At 40.8% G+C, this 21,036-nt stretch overlaps 1 protein-coding gene across 1 annotated transcript; it reads right to left on the bottom strand.

Moving 5' to 3' along the window:
• Nucleotides 1-194: 194 nt before the first annotated feature.
• Nucleotides 195-19,311, bottom strand: LOC139300958 (AP2-associated protein kinase 1-like). Its single transcript, XM_070924176.1, has 20 exons — nucleotides 19,149-19,311; nucleotides 17,497-17,615; nucleotides 15,910-16,018; nucleotides 15,543-15,685; nucleotides 14,789-14,910; nucleotides 14,379-14,460; nucleotides 13,847-13,979; nucleotides 13,602-13,705; nucleotides 13,229-13,311; nucleotides 12,905-13,065; nucleotides 12,339-12,460; nucleotides 11,871-12,227; nucleotides 11,417-11,556; nucleotides 11,118-11,326; nucleotides 10,949-11,038; nucleotides 9,826-9,921; nucleotides 9,299-9,406; nucleotides 8,490-8,657; nucleotides 7,525-7,632; nucleotides 195-2,201 (listed from the first exon to the last, which is right to left on the bottom strand). The coding sequence occupies exons 1-20, from the start codon at nucleotides 19,309-19,311 to the stop codon at nucleotides 1,483-1,485; spliced, it is 3,336 nt and encodes a 1,111-aa protein (XP_070780277.1). The 3' UTR covers nucleotides 195-1,482.
• Nucleotides 19,312-21,036: the final 1,725 nt, after the last annotated feature.

Here is a 21,036-nt window from a genome sequence, read left to right as displayed (position 1 = left end):
ATCACCTTTATCAGGCAACTCAAAGAAGACAGAGGAAAAAAAGTAAGTAAAGAAAGATGTGCATGTGACGAAGTTTCTGGACCAGAACCGAACATCATATTTACACCGTGTGTGCATTAGAGGAGTGAATAACCAGGATGCCATTATGTTTACAAACCTTTAATAAAATACAGTTTAAAGTTTAATTTTCACTGACAACCTTTTCTAATTGGCCAGTATTAATGGACAGATAATATAGAAATATACAAATACTGTTAGCAAAGGCAGAACGGTTTACAAGAAGTCCTTATCTGTGCCAGAATATAAAGCAAAATTATTATAATTAAGCATGATTTGAAACTCTATCACTCTATGAGAAAATTAAAAACTCGGCTCGGTAGAGATGTTTTTTTGGTGTCTTTAAAACCTCTTGAGAATGCCTTCTGACCTGTCACCTTATGCTGTAAGACATCAGTGAATCTGAACCACAGACGTGATATGTTTCTTTTGAAATACCCAAAGATAAACAACATCAGCAGGTTAAAGAAAATCCTTTCAAGAGAACTAAGGTCCATTAACACTGGTGCAGTTTGTGGGAAAATGGCAGCAACAACCTGCGAACAATTATGAAGCAGTAAAGCAGGTAAATTGAGCGTGAAATCATTAAAGTCCTTCCAAATCTTACCATTATACTGGTTCCAGTTTAATGCTCTCTAGTGACCAGCCACTTGGGATTTTGCCTGTCTTTTCTGAAAACATGTATAAAAAGTTTACAGAGCGTTCACTTTGATAATGTGAAAGTAAGAACTGCATAAACGTGTGAAAAATGTTTCACATCATTACATTTAATTTCCAATGATTTCTTTGGCTTGCAGCAAAATGTTTGGTATACTTTGCAGCTGGATCTCGACCAGAGGCCTGTAACCATTCTGGAAAAGTGATACCGCTGATATTAAAAAAGGCACAATCTGTAATCTAAATGTAAACGAAAGGTAAACAACTAGAAAGATTCAAACAGAAGTAGAACTTGCTGTTAAATATTTGTCTACAGCAGTAATGTTTGTAGATATGAAGTAGAGCAGACCCAGATTCACAACACACTAAATGCTTTTTATTCATTTTTTGAATAACACTATTATTTAAATGGTCATAAAATGACAGTTTGGGCCTTTAATGAAACCCTTTTTCAAATCCTAAATGGAGTTTTAAATTGAGTTCAGGACCAATCCTTCAAGTTCATCTTAAGAACTTCTCTGTCCAACTTCAGACTGTTTTTAAAAGTGCTGAGATGACGCACTCACATGACTGAGGTAGAACTTTAAGTTTAAACCAGTACGTAATTGGTAAAAGGATCATTTACTCATTTTAATACTGCAGTAATAATGCCAAGAGTAAAACAACATTAGAAATGTGGATAATACTGAGATTGAACTGTACTTTGGCTCCTTCTTAAGTTACGGAAAAAAGCTCTGACTTGGCATATTGTAATAGAGGATTATATAATCAAGGTTTCCCCTGTGAGCATCTTGGCTGAAAAGGTGCAGCAGTAAAGGGATCATCCAGAGATCTTCCCCCGATGGTCCAGGCATGCAGGGGCCCCACAGCTACCGAACCTACAGCGGCCTGCTGACCGATCCTGGAGACGACCCGGTGCACCGCCACCGGCTGCTGCAGCAGAGGCCTCTCAGTGTGCAGAGGAGGGGCCCGAATACCAAGAGACTGAGGGGCAGGAGGAGATGATACTGGGACCAGGTTACCCTGTTTGATGGGTCGGATCTGCTGTGTACCAGACTTAAATATGTGAGTGTTACTAAGAACTGCTTTGGTGGTTTCCTGCTTCTTTCCAAACGGTGCCTGGAGGAAAACATCAGATGTCTCAGCAGGTTTATGAGACGCAGAATAGGAGGAGCTGCTGAATGCCATCTTGCTTTCTTTTCCTGGCGTTTTAAAAGGGGCCAGCTGGAAGACATCAGAGGAGACTGGGCTGTTTGGGGGCTGGAACTGGGATACTTGGTTGACAGGTCTAAAATGCAGGCTCGTGGAAGTAGCCGGCATTGTGTGGTGTTGTAAGCTCCTCTCATCTGATGGCACCATGTGTTTATCATAGACACATGCAGCGGTCTTCTGCTGGATGCTCGACCTTTGAATCTCCTCAGTGAACTGCACAGAAGCCACAGTCCCAGCGGCTCGCAGTACATTACCACTGAGCTCCCTCTGCAGGTCTGTTTGTGGAAAAGATGGAGAAAGGTCAGACAAGAATAGACATGCTTAGAAGCTTTGCTGACCTCTGAATCTCTTGCTTATTATGAAAAATATAATTGTTTGCCATCTACGATATTAACCATCACAAAAATGATGTATTCTTTACAAGTGTACTGAGTTTTAGATTTCATGGTGTTCTGTTACCATATTTGTTCCATATGTTACGTGTTAATTCTTTTGGTGAACAAAAGACAGTTTTCCACTCTGGTGGAAAATAATGTATTATTTTATTCTATCCCAGTGATTCCAGATTCTATTCTAACCCAGTGACATAAACTGTTAAAAGAAAATCATATTGGTTTTAGTGAAAAAAGTAAGTGGTAAATGTGCAACATATTCCTGTGTTCCATGTGATGTTTATCAGCAAGAAAGAATAGCCCAACCTACTGGACTGTTGAGGCTGATAAATCCGTCAATATCTACTATATATTATTGTTTTTAACGTACCTTTTGAATTTGGTTATTACAGAGTTGTGACCAAGATATGTACTGAGCTGGACATTTTACAGTTGAAAAGTCAACTTGTCAGTGCTCTCTGGCAGACAAACTATAGGCAGTAATATAATATAGGTTTATTTATCAGCTTGACTCTTGACTCTACTTTGGTTAGGCTAGAGAAAAATGACAGCCTCTTGGAAGGTATAGCCATTGTCACAAAAATGTAAAAAACAAAAATGGATGGAATTTTAATGGGGCATGAAGCTGATGTTTGGTCTTACCTGAGTAGAATATACCTGCTATCCGAGTAGAATAAGAATTTGATTAGTGCATTACACACACATTAAATCCTTACCCTCCTATATTATGCTCCAAATTAAACAAATCATGTACTGGATCATTTAAACCCTTCCTCTCAAACCTGAAGTACTTCATGCAGACATCTTTGCATGCAAGTCTGATGAGAAGCAATTAAAGGAGGACTCCACTGATTTACACTCACGATGGACAGTTTAGAAAAAATAAGGATAACCAGAGGTATCTTCTTTTCCCCCCACATATTCTTCTTCATTGTTACAACTTGGTGCCTACATTACTCACAATGCAACTCGGTATCAGACTTCATGCAGCCTCCTCTGGAGCCACAAAAGTTGTACAACTCTTTTCACATACAGTTTACAGTAGGTGGACTATAACAGTTTAAAGATCAGAAAATGTCTAAAGCAAAGTTGTTTAAAATGTGGATATTTTCCTTTTACTGACAAAACATTGTGAACATTATGAACCCAGTAATTGTGTGTAAATATCATGTCATCTTTTTTGAGTTATATTATATTCTGAACAACAATAACATAAGAAAATCCTACAATCAATACTCAACACATTGACATTCACATTTGTATTTTATTTGCCATCCCTTAATAATTCTTTAATCATCTCACAAAAATAGAAGGAGCACACGATACCACAGCTCTGACGCAGGTTTGGGCCATAAAGACAAGAGGCGTCTCAAAACACTCAATAGAATCAGATAATCGACAGCTTTCATTTTTGGCAAAACAACAGAGAAAATGAGGGGCTTCTGTTTCACATCGAGGACTAATCTCACTACCTGCGTGGCTTTACCGATTACAACAGCACATTGGCGGTTACAGGGGAGAAAGCTCGGGAGTTGCATAGGTTCAAACAGTAACTGCAAATGATTGAGTTGTTCAGTGGAAGGATCATAAAGAGGATGATAAAGAAAAAAACCTTCAGTTGCACATGCAGTACCTACAGTAAATACACACTGTTGCTTTGAAACCAGCCACTCCTTTTACGTTTTAATTCATTTATAAGATAAAAGGATGTAATTCAAGGAGCTTTGCTGAAAATACTCTCAATTTGGGGGGTAACAGCAGGGAGCGGGCCAACACTAACGGTGTTCCATGATTTTGGCACTATTCTCAGATTCTGAATTTAAAGATTCACTATTGAGATGATGAATCTTATACTGCTACATTTTCCATGTTACACATATATAAGTGGAATATATCCAACTAGCATGTGAAAGCCCATTAAGATTTGTGCACTTTGTCAGCATTAAACCACAATATGAATGATTGGTTTATCATTCAAAATCCTTGTTAAGCTTAAAACAACCAAAAATAAATAAATCCTGATTATTTCTACTTAGTCACCACCAGAAGGGATTGTTGTTAATTGAAATCACTTTCTAACATGACAAAATGAAAAAATAATGGTGAAGGTAATCTTCCCACTGTGATCATGCGTGGAAAGCAAAATAACTTTGTTTGATCCTACAGAAACATTTATATTGCTGATTGGAGCTGATTTTTCAAACCCTGGACAGCAGTAATGGTGCCTGATAGCAGCAGCGTTGTATTGTTCACTGTAACACTGGCAGATTAAACCTTTTCACACTTCACAGAGCCCCTCACACACTACCTATCAGACAAACTCTCTTAACTGTAATATGGAGGCGGGCGGTGAGACTGGGGAGCAGTAAGCCAATACGTATCCAGCTCTCAGAGAGAGCGATGTAGCTCTGACTTCCTGAGAGAATTTAGGAGGGGGGCGGGGGGGGTGTGTGCTTTCAGAAGAGATTTTAATGACAACGTGGCCGTCGCCATATTTGCAGCAAACAACAACACAAGTAGGCTACTGGAAAACACATCCAACAATTCTGACTCCACACACACATACATACTTATCATAACACTGTATACCAACACACATGAACATAACATTCAACAACACTGCCATGCTTTTTGATATGAACTCTGTGATCACTAAAACCGGTAAAGCAAAAAAAAAAAAAACAAAGCTTTACAGAGCACAATTTCAGAAAAAGGTTCTAGTTTAGCGATGAAATGACACGGGACTAAGATTCAAGAGGTTATGCTCCCACTCTCCAGAAAACTGCCAACTCTTTTGAATAAAAATATAATCCTTCATCGCGTCCATGTTAAACAAACATAACACAGGCTCACTTTCTTTTCACAAAGGAGGGGGAGGAGGAGGAGGAGGAGGAGGAGGTGGAACATGGACATGGGATTAATCTCCGGGTTGAACAAAAACCTATTATCATCTATACATTTTAATGTACTGACAATAATTGAGTAGATATAACTAAGAAAAAAAAACTTTCTCAACACACAATTCCACAAAGAGGAATGAAATATTTATATAGAGTATTCTTCAATATTATTCAGTGATTATGGTGTTAAGAATCATAGATATTTTTTATTATAGACTAATATGTATTTCTTACATTCATTCTCTAACACTCTATTCATATTAACATTTATTAACAGGAAAACAATGTCATTTTTCATTCATATATACATCTATATATATAGAGAGAGATATATATATAGATATTTATATGAGATTTCACAAGTAAAGCAATATGTTTTCCACAAGTAAAGCTTTATGACAATGACTTAATATATACACGGGAAGAATACCCAATTCTATGGTCTGGATAAGAGCCTGCAGGGGTTGCAGATATCTATTTACATAAATTAGGAGTAAACAAATGACAGGAATGTAGGAAAGATTGCACAATGCGGAATGAATGCTTGTGTTGATATTTAAGGAAAAAAAAAGTGCGAGTGAGTGAAAATCATTTTTTAAACGCCATATTAGACTGTTTCTGTTAGTGCCAAAAAATGACCTGAATAGTTGATTAAATGAATGGTCTCTCTCTATATAATAGCTACTGTATTACTACGATTTCCTATTACTGTTGATTATTTAAATTATTTTCATGATTTCATGCATTTTCTATTGATATGGCACACTGCTACAAACACTGTTAAATGACCCTGATTTGTCATTTAATTCAAGAACAACCTATTGCTCACCTCGAGGATAAAGTTAAACATAAGCTCAAAATAACTGGTCCTCCGTTGTAAAGTACAGTGTGTCTGGAAGAAGTTCACCTTGAATGGTTGGACATAATTTGTTCTGCTTTGTGGTTATATTTACAGTTTAGCTGATGCACTTTCAGAGCTCCACCAGTCAGCAGATTATTTTATGGCACTTCACCGTTAAGTTCGATCAGGGAAACGTTTAGTGTCCTGCTCTTCTCGTCATCACAACAACTCAGTACGGTGTTTGTAGGATGTGTAGTTACAGCGGTTTTTGTTTCAGTTTGATGTCATTTTTCAGTCTAATCTATAGCAGCTTTAAATTGTTTAAGATATTCCATCAAACAGCCCCTGACAGAGGTAACATTTATGCTACTGTGCAAATCAGGCTACTTGAGGAAGTTTCCCTTTTATAGAAGAAATAAACTGACCTCATTCGAACAAATGGTCATTTAACTTTCCCATGGTTTTACTTCAAAATGTGCAAATAAATCTGGGGAGGAGAATTTTAAAAAGGCAAACGACGACAAATTCACTTGTGCACCATAATAACTACAACCACTTATAACTATGCCTATTGTACATTACAACAATGATCTTCTATTGTTCGCTAGTAGACATAATGCAATATTGTTCAAACAAACAGGATTGCAATATTATATCCTGATTGACAGAAAGATGTAATGGTTACTCTTTAGAAAGGATGATGTTAGTGTATCGGCCACTCTTTTAACCAATGGACAATACATGATGACTACAACAAAGAGAAAATGTGAGCGAGAAGGTGAGAGATGAGAGGTGAGGAGAAGCCAGATAATGCAATCGATGCGGCGGAGAGGGCGGGGATGAAGAAGCACTGAGAGGCAAAGGCTGTTTCTACTGTAGGAACTAGAATGGAGATGACAGCCGGGGGGTTAGCGGGAAGCTAGCTATGACAACAGTGTTGATTGCCGTTATGCTATGCCAGTCTATAATCCAGTGTTACAGCTTCTACTGGGGGGCGGGGGATGGGGGGGGGGCGTCTACAAGTCGATGAGCTGGTCCACCAGCAGCAGGGAGCGGGCCAAGCTCGGCAGGCTGGATTCAGAGCCGCCACTGTTACTGCGCGAGTGGCCTCCTGAAACTGGCCGGAGAGACATGGGAGGAAGGGAGGCAGGGGACGAGACGAATACAAGCAAACAGAGGGAGGGGAGGGGAGCAAACACAGCAGTCAAGGAGGGGGGAGAGAGGAAGAGAGAGAGAAGAGAGAGAAAGAGAGGGCAGAATTTACCCATTTACTTCTACTGGTTTTAAAACATTCTTAATGAACAGTGCAGCTGATCCTGTTATCAGTAGGTTTGACTATTTCATTCATTATTTAGCAAACCAGCATGCAACAGAAGGGAACCCCAATAAAGCAGCCAATCCCTGTGTCTTTAATCCTAAAAGACCCACCTGTGCTTCCTCGCGGAGAATGTAAATAAAGACTTACCTTGGGAGTTCTTTCGGCCTGTGACGGGGATAGGATCGAACTCGTCCTCTGTGCCGGCCTCTGCGCTGGCCTGCTGGGGCTCCATGTCTAAGATCAGGAGAGACGAGTCTGCAGAGGATAGAAAGAAAGGCGGGTTGTTGATGTAAAAGTATGAAGGCCCAATTGTGCCGGGAAAAGTTTCAGACGAAAGGGTGGAAAGAAAAGAAAAAGGAGCCAATTAAAAAGGATGATGATTTTTATACATTGTAGAGTAGATGCTTCTTCCACACGGCCAACAGTGATAAGACTAGCAATGTTTTTTCATCAATACCTCCCTCACCATGATACAAATGTTCATAAAATCAGCCAAAAACACATCGGAAGCTCTCCAAAGCCTGTTTGGTGAGATATTATGAGGAGAGATCAGCAGTAATTAGGATCATGCAGCTGGTGCACACAGCCAGGCTGTGATTCAGAGTTGGCACTGTCAGCAGCAGTCAAATGCCTTCGTCCAACAGCCAAGAACCAACAACTGAACCACAGCTGTGGAGCAGTTTGACAGATTATTCCATTCAAAAGAAGAATTCCATTTTTTTAAACTTTAAAATCTTTACTCAACTTAATTAATGTGAAACAGATAACATAGAAAATCATTATAGTGAATAGACAATGTTTAGAATTGTATTTACTTGTATTTAATGTTGAAACTTTATGAAGTTATGAGGATAAACATGACATAGTCTGTCAAAATAATTTTGGATTAGATTAATTTGTGAGGCTGTGATGAAAATGCTTCTGCTGCCACCCAGTGGTTGAAAACTTCAGCTTTCTGCACAAAATGTCAGTTATGTTGCATTGTGATGTGACAATGTTAACATCGGCTGCGCAAGAAGATGGTAAGTTCATGTAGTTTATCAGGGCTCTTTGCTGTGAGTTTGTTTTGTAGTTTTTCTGGTTAAATATGAAGAAGTCTTCTTCCAGCTTACCTGCTTTAGGCGGCGCAGAGTCTCCAGACAGCAGACTGAAATCATCCAAAGCAGAGGCAGTAGAGGTGGGAGCAGAGGAGATGGAGGAGGTGGCGCTGCCTGCCGCTGGAGGGGCCGACGGACCGGAGATCAGAGAGCCCAGGAGAGAGTCGTCTGCAGTGAGAGGGTCTGGGACAGGTCGGGAGGAGGCGAAGGCATACAAGTTAAGGATCAAGTACTAAGAGGACAAGGACACACGACTCTCAGATCTGCAGTGATTCTAAGATACATGCACAAACCTTCAGACTTAGGTTCCTTCTACTAGTTACAATGCTGTAATATTTGAAGATCTTTTTAGCTCCAAGAAACAAAATATCCAAGGTCTCACTGATGTTGTCCACAACGCTTAATTCTTTGAGGGTAAACCTTCTCCAGTTATCAATAAAACATATGAAGAAAAAAACAAACAGTTCTTTGCATAAAACCTCTTATAACCCAAGAAGGCTAAAATGTGTTATTTATTCACAACAGTTTGGCACTAGTTGTGACGTCTTAAGTCTACACTGCAGACAAAGGCTATTGTCACACCTAAACTCACAATAACGTTAAGCTGCACACTTCTGTTTTTGGTCTTAACCCTTGACTGCAAAAACAACCAAAGAAATAAATAACTGGAATACATTTTGAAAAATTCCTTCAAGCAAAGGCTAACACACACACACACACACACACACACACACACACGCACGCACGCACACACACAGACGCACACACACACACACACACACACACACACACACACACATACACACATACACACAGACGCACACCTTTTGCAGACTCGTCCACCGAGCCACCGAAGGGATCAGACAATGACAAGAGGTCGGGAAGCATGAGCGAAGACGTGTCTGGAGATTTGAGTCCTTCAATCAGCTTCTCTAAAGGCCGATGAAGAATTAGAGAGGATAAAGGAGACACACTTGAGCAAAGCACAATAAGAATATCAGCTGCAGCAAAAAATGTAAAGGGCCCTAAGAAAACTACTGCCAGGATAGTTAACAGACATGATACAGGCTAAAAGACTCACAGTCACACACTGTCAAATAGTTTTAAATTAAAGCAATTCCCAAAACAGAAGAAAAACTGCATGTTGTTCTTGTTTAACTTCAATACTTTCATCACTGAGAAACATTTTTTTTTATCATATACTACGTTTCTATTATTTATTCATTTTACTGAGAATAAATTAAAACACATGATTTTTTCAGCTGCTAGGATATAATGATTTCTGAAATAACACTTTTCATGAATGGCACAATTATCTATTTAGATAATAATAACAGGGAGAGATGTTTACCTGGTGCATCTGACAGTTCGAGGGTACCGAAAGGATCTGGGACAGCCAACAGGGATGCTCCTGAATCCACATCAACAATGGCTGATGGTTTTTCAACTAGGAAACAGAAGCAGTGTTTTACAGCAGAGACTTATAATCCATTACGAAGCCTAAACATGTGCCTTAAAATGCATCATGGGAGGAAGAAGATTTTTTTCAGTTGGTGTGTTTCAGTCTAGTTGTTACAACAATTAATACCAAGTCAAGTGTGTATTTAATATCTGTAGCTGGTATTAGAAAGTGGCTATGGGTGCAGTTTTTCAAACATACATAAACACAGCAATTCCTTGAGTGCATTTTAATCAATCCAACAGACCAAATCAGGAAACTTTATGAGCTCTCTCTTTTAGACTGTGTGAGACAAGTAACAGCATTTCCTAATAGATATATGAGCAAATCAATTCTTAAACTCTTCTGTCTTGTTAAAGGAAACACATGAAAAAAAATCAGTGGCTACATTTTGTGGGTACAGCAGCAGGACTATCTGAACCCTTTACATTAACATCAATAAAGTAACGTCATTTCTTTCATTCTGTCCAAACCATTTATATTTATTTACGTGATCCACACGGGCAGCGCTTCCCTTTGAAAGCTTCGGAAAGCTCTCAGATTAATGGATCGGGTGCATTAAGAGGTTTACGTCTTGGTTTGGCATCACATTATATTCCTTCAGACTCACACAGTACAATGCATTATGTGGCATCAGTACACAAGTGAGGTATTAAAGTGGGGGACAACTTATAATGATATTTTTTACTGTAAATCTCAGTCTGAGCCACATTGCCAAAGAAATGAATCAATCTTTATGAAAGTCGTTCTGTATCCTCCACGTGTCACTGAACTGAGTCACCAACAACCAGCTGGGATATCATGTGGTATCAAAACCCACATGAGAGTACATTGTCCGGGGTCCTTACAGAATTTAAAATGCGTCATGTCAGTCTGAACTGTGTTTGTAGGGACAGCATGAGTTTGTGATGATGTCTCTAAAGGGTCTGTGGAGTTTCATGTGTCCAGATCGACACAGAAGAAAGAAAAGAAGAAAAACAATGATTCTAAATCTAAAAGGACAAGTGAGACATACCAGCTTCTTGGGGTGTATCATCCACAGCTGAGGCCTGCAGGCCTGGTATCAACTCCTCACCGGATGTTTTCTCAATTTCTGAAGGTAGGTCTGGAAAAAATAAACTCCCAGTTAACATTTTATCACACATTAAATATACGATACACATTCATACGCACACAAACTTTACCAGCAGGCTTTTTGTCCTCAGTTTTGAATTCCTCTGCGGTGAGGTTGGAGAAGTTGTCATCGTCAAATGGGTTCCACGCAGGCTGCGTGGAGGCGTTGGTGGCACCGGCAGATGCAAGAACACTGGGTCCAGTTTTGCTTTGGTCCTGGCCTGCATCACCAACACCGGCCTGAACAGGCTGGGCCGCGCCGGGTTGAGATGTAAGTGATCTACAGGTAGAATATCATAAATAAAACAAACAGCGGAAGACTTGAGTTTGAACTGTTCTTCGGGTTTATTCCAGTACACGTTCCACTTACTGGTTGAGGGCAGCGTCTCCATTAGCTCCTTGTGGCTGCTGTGAGGAGTCACTCACTGGGACTGGGACTGTGGAGGTAGCGTCACTCGGAACGCGTTGGTGGCCTCGTTCTTCAGTTGTCTTTGGAGAAGCAGGAGGAGTCTGATCAAAAGGGGCATGGAGTGAAAATAAAAAACACAAGATCAAGAAAATCTTCATGGTCAAGATCTCACAAGTCACAGATAAAAGTCTTAGACCAAAGAAACAGAAAAGTTATAATGTAACAAACAGGCATAGTAAATATTGTTACAATATTTTACATTTGATTTTGATGGGTGAAGGGGTCATGCCACTTGGACAATTATGGACAAATAAAAAGGAAGGAAACATAATTTGTTCTGACAGCTCTACAGTGATGATGATGATGATCAGGCACAGACTGTTTGAAGCTGGATGGAGAGCAGAAAGCCACTTACCGTCTCAGCTGCTATTTGGCTGATCTCAGTGGAGGCGGGCTGAGCCTGGGCAGCTGACGGCTGACTTATCTGCTGCTGCTGAAGAGATGCAGGCAGCTGACCGGGGGCCGGTTTGCTGGGTGAAGGCTGAGCCGCTGGCTGCTGAGCTGGGCCGGCCTGCTTGCGTCGAGCTGGGCGCTGAGGTGGGGCCGGGCTCGATGGAGTCTGAGCTGCCTGCTGGGGGGTGGTGCTGACCACAGAGGGAGGTGTTGTCTGTTGCTGAACTATTGGCTGCGCTTGTGGTTGGACGTCAGCCTTGGTCACTGGTGACACGACTGCTGCTGCTGCTGCAGCCTCTGCTGCCGTAGCTGCGGCCGGCTGCAAGATATGTTAATCTGTTGTCACTCAAACAGTTACATTTGCAAGCTGTGCGTTTATATTTGTGTAAGGCTGATACATATGGTTTCAGTGTAATCTGTCAGTATGTACCTGCTTCTGTGGAGCTGCAGCCTGATTTGAATTGTTTTGTGACTGGATGAGTGGCAGGACTGAACTCTGTGCCTTCTGTGACTGCAGAGCTGCAGCTGGCTGAGAGAGGTCTAAACTGACTCCTGTGGGACGTTCAAAAGAGCACAGTCAACACATTACTCAACAGCAGGGAAAGCTTCTTATCTTAATACTTAATACAGATGCACAACAATATAGATATCAAGCAACATAAATAGATTTATCTGAGCATTTGAGATAATATTCATCCTAAACACATGAGATGATATAACTTGTTAAATGCTGATAAAAGACATCAAAGTGATTTGTAACAGGTACAAAATCTGATATCAACCGGCGCTGTGATTCAGAGTGTGGAGAAAATCATTACATAAGGCCTGTGCATGAGTCTTAACCTGCATACTTGATCTGTTCCTATTGAGAATTGCAGCATTCAAAGTGTGCACAAAGGATTAGAGGGATTCCTGTCTTAATGCACATCTTTATTCAAAAGCTCAGTTTCTTTTTCCTGTGGTGGATAGGAGAATAAGGACAGAGTGCTTACGTACCCACGGGCTGAGCTGCACCGCCAGGGAGATTAGCCCGCTTGCGAGGGGTGAGAGCAGCAGGCTGGATGGGGAGGATACCAGCCGCGGGCTGGGTATGGGCTGCTTTGGGCCTCTGGCGAGGGGTGATGGAGGTTTCAGTGGTGGGAATTGGATCTGTCAGTCTGGCAACAAAGGGAGCATGTTGGCCTTCTTGTTAATCGTGGCAAATAGTGTTAACATAATTATTTAATGAGTATCAGAATACTGACTGTGCCTAATTACTTCCACAAAATGTAGTGTTACTACAGCTTTAACGGTAATACAGTGTAAGCAGGTCATGCTTGCCTGGGTTTAGTCTGGCTCTTCTTTGCTGCAGCAGCCTCACTCGCTTTGATTGGCTCAGGAAGTTTAGAAGGAATTGGAGAATTCTGGATTATGGAAAGAAAAATGCTAAATCAGTGACAATAAAAACTTTGTGATTCTCACAGTTGGCAGTGAAAATATCATCAGTTGTAACAAGCATTTTCTACTGTAGGCAACTGATGAATTAGTGCATAATATGCGTGACAAGTTTTCCTCCTACAGTGTGACAACTTCTCAGTCAGGCAGAAACTCCACAGCAGATTCCACAGAATACGACACAAAAATCAATTCCTGATGAGAGAAAGCCAAGCAAATCCAAATATTTCAGCTGACGCTGGTGCTGAGAGAGACTGACCGTCACATTCTGAACAGGGCAGGTCCGCTGAGCTAGTTTAAAAGCAAAGTAGGACACCAGGTAGATATCTGGTCTTTTGTCTGGGTCTGGCTCCAGCATGTACCCTGAAAATACAAAAAGAAACAAGAGAGTGAGACTCAAAAAGTGGAGCGTTATGAAAGTCAGTAGATGCCCACGGTTCAACCACAAGTGCATGCCAATTTGATGTTGCTGAGGACATGAATTAATGTGTAAGAAGGACTAACGAATGAGGCAGTGAAGATCATAAGAGTAGCGGGAGTTATCTGGAATGGTGAAACTGCCATCACAGATGGCCACCTGGCTTTCACCAAAGGGCAGAGTGAAGAAGCACAACTTGTACAGCAAACAGCCCAACGCCTGGAGAAGACCATCACATGCACCAAACACAAACACAGACAGAGGAGGAGAGAAGATTAATCAAGAATACCAACAATACACAGCAAGTCACACAACAAATACCTTTTCGCATAAAGCAAAGGTTTTCTTTCCTAAGAACAAACAACCACTAAAACACATACATCTGCTATTTAACAAACCTAAAGACCTGTTTTATTAACTATGGGCCGTTATGTCAAACACCCAATAACTGTGAATGATAGGTATTAGTTTCACAAAGTATGCTATAATAAAAACATTTGTTGTGTTTTGCAGAAATGGAGGCTATAGGGTTCAGCTTTACAAGATAAATACAGTATGTGTTACTGCTCTATGGACCCCCCTCAATGGTTATCACAGACGTCTGTCCTCTTCACTCACCCAGATATCTGCTTTTGTGGTGATAATCTTGTTGTTGTACAGGTTCACCATCTCAGGGGCACGATATGATAAAGTGGTGTACCTGAAAGAAAACAGGAATGAAGTAGTAAGAATAGAACGGGACAAAATTAGTAGGAAAACTACCTGTTGTTATTGTAGCCTACGCAGTATTATGAGCTCATAAATGCGACTGAAAGTAGGGATATTATCCATAAAACCCATATTGCACACACATCAAAATATTTACAGTGCTGTGTAGAAACCTACAGTATGTGAACAAGGTGAAAAATTCAATTAATCTATAAAAAAACAACAAAGCTGCTCATGAATGAAAAACTGCTGACAGTTTCTGTGCAGCCATACCCAAAAGGAGTGCTAATGAATGAAAGCAGATGGAAAGAGGCACAAACTTTTTGATCTCCTCCTCCACGGTGGCCACTCCTTCGGTCTGCGGGCTCTGGAACTTGTTAGTGGCGCTGCCAAAGTCGCACAGCACATAATGACCCTTGTCGTGCAGGAGGATGTTCTCCACCTGGAGGTACACAAGAGATGAGACTTTCACACACGTCGCATAGAGCTGCTTCGGTTGAGGACATGAAAAGGACCCAATTTGGACGTGTCAGGAGGCGGTGCAGTAATTGACCCTTTCTGCCAAATCAAACATGGGAGTTTCTTGCCTCCTGCAACTTGTGCACTCGAAATAATGATGAATACAAAAATCAAGGTGAGGCCAACTTCACATTATGACATGCAGATTTAAGTCAGAGTCAAAATTGGCATGTTCTTTTCATTATGCTATAACTGACACACACACACACTCCTATCATTTCCAGGTTTTTTATGCAAATTAAGAAATCTGCACTGCAATAAAAAGTCATGTTTCCATATGGAGTAAATCTTCTGAGTGACTGTAACTTAAAATGAATGAGATAGCCGCACTGCAGCTGACTGGGCTCGGTATTTTGACAACTGACAATCTCCTCTCCCTTCCTATTAGAGCTTTAAATAATTAACTCACACAAACACATCAATCACGACTCTTCTAAAGACTTCACAGCATGGTGATCTACAGTAGTGCGTCAACACAGAATGGGCTGCCTGTCTGTCCTGTCCTACGTCCTGCAGAGTGGAGCATCACAGAGCACAAGTGGCAAAATGTGTCACCTTGAGGTCTCTGTGGACGATGGGTGTCTTGCGCTGGTGCAGGCGAGAAACAGCATCACAGGTGTCACAGAAGATCTGCAGCACCTCAGCCTCAGTGAAGCCTGTCTGCAGCCTCTGGTTCATCAGATTGACCACCTGCCCCCCTGCAAAATAATATCCAGTTATACAGCGGCACAAACGACAGGGGAGATTAACCTCACTGGTATATGATATTAACTGATATTGTTCAGATTCACTATGTATTAACATAATGACAAACATATTGTCTCACTAATTCTTTCTGAAACTGAAAGTACCCAAAGTCAAACTCTTTCAGTAATCAAAGCATGTGTTTGTAGCCACGTCCCATTTCCTCTCCAGCACTCACCCTTGCAGTAGTCCATCAGTATGAGAACCTCCCACACATCCCTTGATCCCATAGCCGTAATACTGGAGTCCAGATAACCTACAATATTCTTGTGGCCGACGAGGTCTTTCTGCAAGGACACAAACACACATTCAAGAGCATTAACGAACCACTGAGCATAAAGTTTGTACCAAAAAGCTCAACTCGTTTGGAGCACAGACTTGATTTTCTACTTTGAATTCATCTGAAAAGATGATTGGCAACACAAAGAAACTCAAACTCAAAGAAACAGGAAGGAAATATTTTTCTATATTTTGTTGCAAAGAGGCAATAAGAATTGAATGCCAAAACCCTTTCATTCAATCTGGTCAGTGTTTTGGGACACAGTGTGAGGCTATCACCTGCAGAGGGAGCTGCAATGGTGAGCTGAAATCAGGAACCTATTAGGTAATGAAAAAATGACAAGCACTGCAGCTGAGGTGAAGGTCTGTCTGTCTGTCTGTCTGTCTGTGTGTGTGTGTGTGTGTGTGTGTGTCAGAGTGTGTGAGTGAGACAGAGAGAGACAGAAAGAGAGACAGAGAGAGAGACAGAGAGAGAGCAAGTGGGTGAGTGAGAGAATGAAAGAGACTGAGAGGTAAAGAAAACACATCATATGATGAAGAATGACACCATCGTCATTGAACCACATTTTAAGGTCTATTGGTGTTGGTTTCTAAAGCAAAACTAGGCCCTCGGTTGTTACAATGTAATTCTGTTTAATGTTTATACAATCAGCCACTTTTTTGTAATTTGACCATCCGCTGCTTCCTTCCTTCCTTCCTGCGTGTTCCTTCAGACAGAAACGAAGAAATTATATGTGTGAACTCCAAGAATGTTGGAGTCCAGCCTCAAGAAACTCCCCAAAACTAAGAAATACCTCTTCAAGACTGCTGATACAATATTTACATTTTGTGGTAGACTACCATGACATACATGTCTATGATACAGTAAATAAAACCCAGGCATTTTACCAGGTCAAGAGGTCAGACAATACAGGAATTGCCTTCCTTTTTATCAGCATGTGATCCTTATGTACATTAGTTATTGAAGTTATAGCAGGGACACGTTCAGCTTTATGTTGTGTTCTACAAGCAAACAGATAGCATCCATTTGTCTTCCATAGGGGAACAACTAGAGCTTCTTTTTTTACCAATCTAAATAACGAATGCTGAATAAAATAACATTTCATCAAGAACAAGATGGTCCTTTAAGAATTGATGTGCATACAAATAACTCCTACAACACGTTCTGCAATGCATCTCAGGAGGAGAGCAGAACATGTAAGACAAAACTGTGAAAACAAAAACAAAGCACACCAAGAACCAGATGAACAAACACAGTGCAACCATCCAAACAGCCCTGCTGCAGGCCGTCTGTGTACCGAATTCAGCGCTTGTTCTTAGTTATTCTTAACTTGACTTGCATCTGTGGATTTCTTGGACATTTGTTTGCACAATTAAGAATTTGTTTTGTGGTTGCCTTCACATGTGCTTTATAACCCCCCCACAGAAAATGACATGATGCTCAGTGTGAGAACAAGCAAAGAAATATTGAATCCCAGCAACTCACCATAATTTGAATCTCGCATTTGCACACCTGCAGATCATGCTCATTGTTGACATACATCCTCTTCAGGGCACAACGCACCCCTTGATTTGTTCGCACAAGGAACACGATTGCAAAACCACCTGCAGGAATTGAAAAAGAGACCAAATTAAACTGTCAGTCCTCAATGAGGTGACAAGACACATCACCAAAATCTTGACAGTGGGCAAAAACCTGGACCCACACTACAAGATTATTATTCAACTACAATCAATACAACATGTGTAAGACTTAGGTGAAACTCCAGCATCACAACATTCCCACACGTTTTCTTAGGCCATTGTGATTTTGTAAATTTAGCTGACATGCTCATTTTTGCACCCAATTACTTCAACAGCTGTTGCGATTTGTGTGCACGTAGCCTTACATCAATACAGACGATCAGGACCAAATGGTGCAGCCTTATAGCGTCATGTATTAGTCATGTCATTGCTGCAGGCTTTACGTAGAGGCCTACATCGAGGCCTAACCATCTGGTATAGCTCAGACCACAAATTCACTTTGCCGAGTTTAGTTGTGACAGAATCATCAATTTCAGGCAGATACTGCGACTTATGCTGCATCCTCAACCTGACATGTGTGAACTGGTGTTGTGTGGCACTGTAGCACTATAAGTCTGCAAGAGATACCTATGGGCAAGGGTGCAGGTGGAGGCTGAGGGTGTGCATCCACTTCTGATGCAAATATTGAAATAGCAGCCATTCTGATCAGTTGAACAACACTGTCTTCCTTCATTACTTACAGACTGGACACTGGATTTGAAAACCTTGACTAGCTGGCGGCCTGAAGCACTGATCAATACCAGGCCGACATAATTACCACAGTCTATAGTTAAGAAAAATAAGAGAATATTATCAGCTTATGTTTGATCAAAAGTCAGGACATTCACTGCAATATTATCTTGTTCTATTCTTATATTATACTTGCATTAGCACGTATGCAGTCTGTACAAAAACTACCAGATGCTGTTGGCTCACATGATGGTCATAGAAACTAGAATCTAAAACACTAGAAAGAGAAATATAAGAAAAACAAAAAGATTGCATTCCCAGGTTTGAAATGATGAATAAAATGACTTTGTTTTGGTCACGTAGAGGCCTCTACTTCAGCTTCAGTAATTTGGTGATGCCAAACAGTCTTAGAAAGTGCCTACCCTCGGCATCTATAAAGAAATCCAACAATCGTGTGTGATCTAGAGCTTGTACTGTACACTAAACCCATTCATTCATATTAAAAGGGATCAAATAACTGCTCTAACTGTGCAGGCACCAGGTAGGTCTCCATATCCTTGAATCACACTTGTGAATCATAAAAACAGCTATCAGGGATGTGTTGTGTTAGTCAGAGTACAGCTGAGGGAAAGCAGTAGGCCTCTATTTTGCATTTATGTATCCAAGATACATAGACGCAAAGCTCCATCATTCCTGTGGGGATGGCATTAGGTTACATCCCTGTTCTGTCACGTGACTCATGCATTTGGCTTGAAAAGGCAGGACCACACATATATACACACACACACACACACACACACAATGTCGCTTCAACCACATGCATGAAAATAAAAAAAAAAGAAAATAAACAAATGGCACCATCTGGCCTGTGCAACCCCTCCTCACCTTCAGCAATGATCTCGTCAACAGTGACTTGGTGCCGCCCGACAGTGAAGGCTCTGCCAATGAAATTTCCGCCTGCATGACTGGACCCGGAGCTGCCACCTCCTCCTCCAGAACCAGGCCCGGAGCTCACCAACTCCCGACGAGAATCAAAGAACTTCCTCATGTTGTCCAAACGACAGGGGTGGTATTCGCGGCTTCAATCACAGACACACAAGAGACGCACTGCTTGTTTCCTGTGCAGTGAATTATTGCACTGATAGATAATGCAGGTCCGATTGTAAACCTAACGAATCCAACGCTTCAAGCAAGTCTTTTTTTATTTGCAGCCCCAAAACATGCAGTGATGCCTTTGTCACTTATGATGATGATGTTGAGACAACCCAGATTTTTGGTGGCAAATTTCCCATTTGCTTGCCAACACAAGCCAGTTGGTGATAGCTGGAGCGGTTGCGACTAGCTGTTATGTAAGTGAATTACACCACCCAGGAGGCTAAAGCATCTCCGGAGAAAGTATCTCTTTAGCTATCCATCCAGCTGTTCATGGTCGGCTGCTGCTGATGATAACACTAGGTCCTTCTCCATCTCGTCCAGCCATTACCAAGCTAGCTAAGTGCTAGCTACTTACGCGCTATGACATTTCGTGTAAGGTTATCCAGGTTATCCTCTGAAGATAATGTCTTCGAGTGCGATGTATCCGACGTGTAACTTGTGTGATAGCGCTGCCCGAAAAAATATTTCCATCCTCAGTCAAGTGAAGCATCCGTTTGATGGCACATAGCTGCCCGTCTAGCTATTTAATTGCTTCCATGTACGATAAAACTATGAATTTTAGTAAGCTAACGCATTAGCGCGATTCAGCCTTCCATCAACAGAAACAAGGGCAGAGTCGACAGGAAACTACAGCCTCCGTCTGTTGCAACAGTAGCTGCAAATGAGAAACCACAGAATTTGATATCTACCAAAACATTAGGCAGAGGCTTCAACCCAGCAGCCTAATCTCTGCAACCACAGCAATCTTTGGCTGCCAGCGATATCGCAACATCCTAGCTGTTGCTGTTGACGCGCGGACGGAATTGTGGGTATTGTAGTTCAGAGCGTAGCTGCAGCCTCCCCTCCCCCTCGCGTATGTCGTCATATGCCGCGTTCAAGTCATATCGCTGAGCCCGAATATGGGCCGTGGGGAAAAGCGACTTTATGGTACTTTATACTTCTACTCCACTACATTTGAGATCCAAATAATGTGCTGTATTTGTATTGATGCTAATACTTCTGTACTTTTAATCTATTAGAATTTAGAATGCAGAACTTTTACTTGTAACAGTAAAGAGTATTTCTACAATGTAGTATTGGTACTTTTACTTAAGTTAAAGTTATGAATACTTCTTTCACCACTGCTGGTTTCACTTATTCTCTACAAATGTTTAACACGATAACAAAATTGTTAGATCTACCTGTATGATGTGACTACTTGTGGCGGAGTAAGTATTCAGATCCTTTACTTATGTAAAAGTACTAATACCACAGTGTAAAAATACTCTGAACTTCTGCATTGAAAATGTTATTAAAGTAAAAGATGAAAGTAAAGTATAATCAGGAAAATGTACTTAAAGTATTAAAAGTAAAAGTACTTAATGCAAAAAACAAATGAAAATAATTAAAAGGAAAAGCATCCTCACATTTGTGAAGCTGGAACCATGAAATTTGTATGACTTAAATTATTATCAAAATATCTTCCAATTGATTTTCTGTCAATCGACCAATTGTTTCAGCTCTACTTGTATATACAAAAGTAACTAAAGCTCCTCAAATTTCAAAATAAAGTACCTCAAATTTGTACTTAAGTACGGTACTTGAGTAAATGAGTAAATGTGACTTAAGTTAGTGAGAA

Source organism: Enoplosus armatus, chromosome 18 (assembly GCF_043641665.1).
Source record: "Enoplosus armatus isolate fEnoArm2 chromosome 18, fEnoArm2.hap1, whole genome shotgun sequence".
NCBI lineage: Eukaryota > Metazoa > Chordata > Actinopteri > Centrarchiformes > Enoplosidae > Enoplosus > Enoplosus armatus.
This window is presented reverse-complemented; position numbering and strand designations above follow the sequence as displayed.

Excerpts from the sequence above, each read along its gene's own strand:
- LOC139300958 (XM_070924176.1), bottom strand. The coding sequence starts at position 19,311 with ATGAGGAAGTTCTTTGATTCTCGTCGGGAGTTGGTGAGCTCCGGGCCT. Across the intron at positions 9,922-10,948 it reads TGATACACCCCAAGAAGCTG|TTGAAAAACCATCAGCCATT; the intron begins GTATGTCTCACT and ends TCTGTTTCCTAG. Across the intron at positions 7,633-8,489 it reads CTCTGCGCCGCCTAAAGCAG|ACTCGTCTCTCCTGATCTTA; the intron begins GTAAGCTGGAAG and ends TATCCTCTGCAG.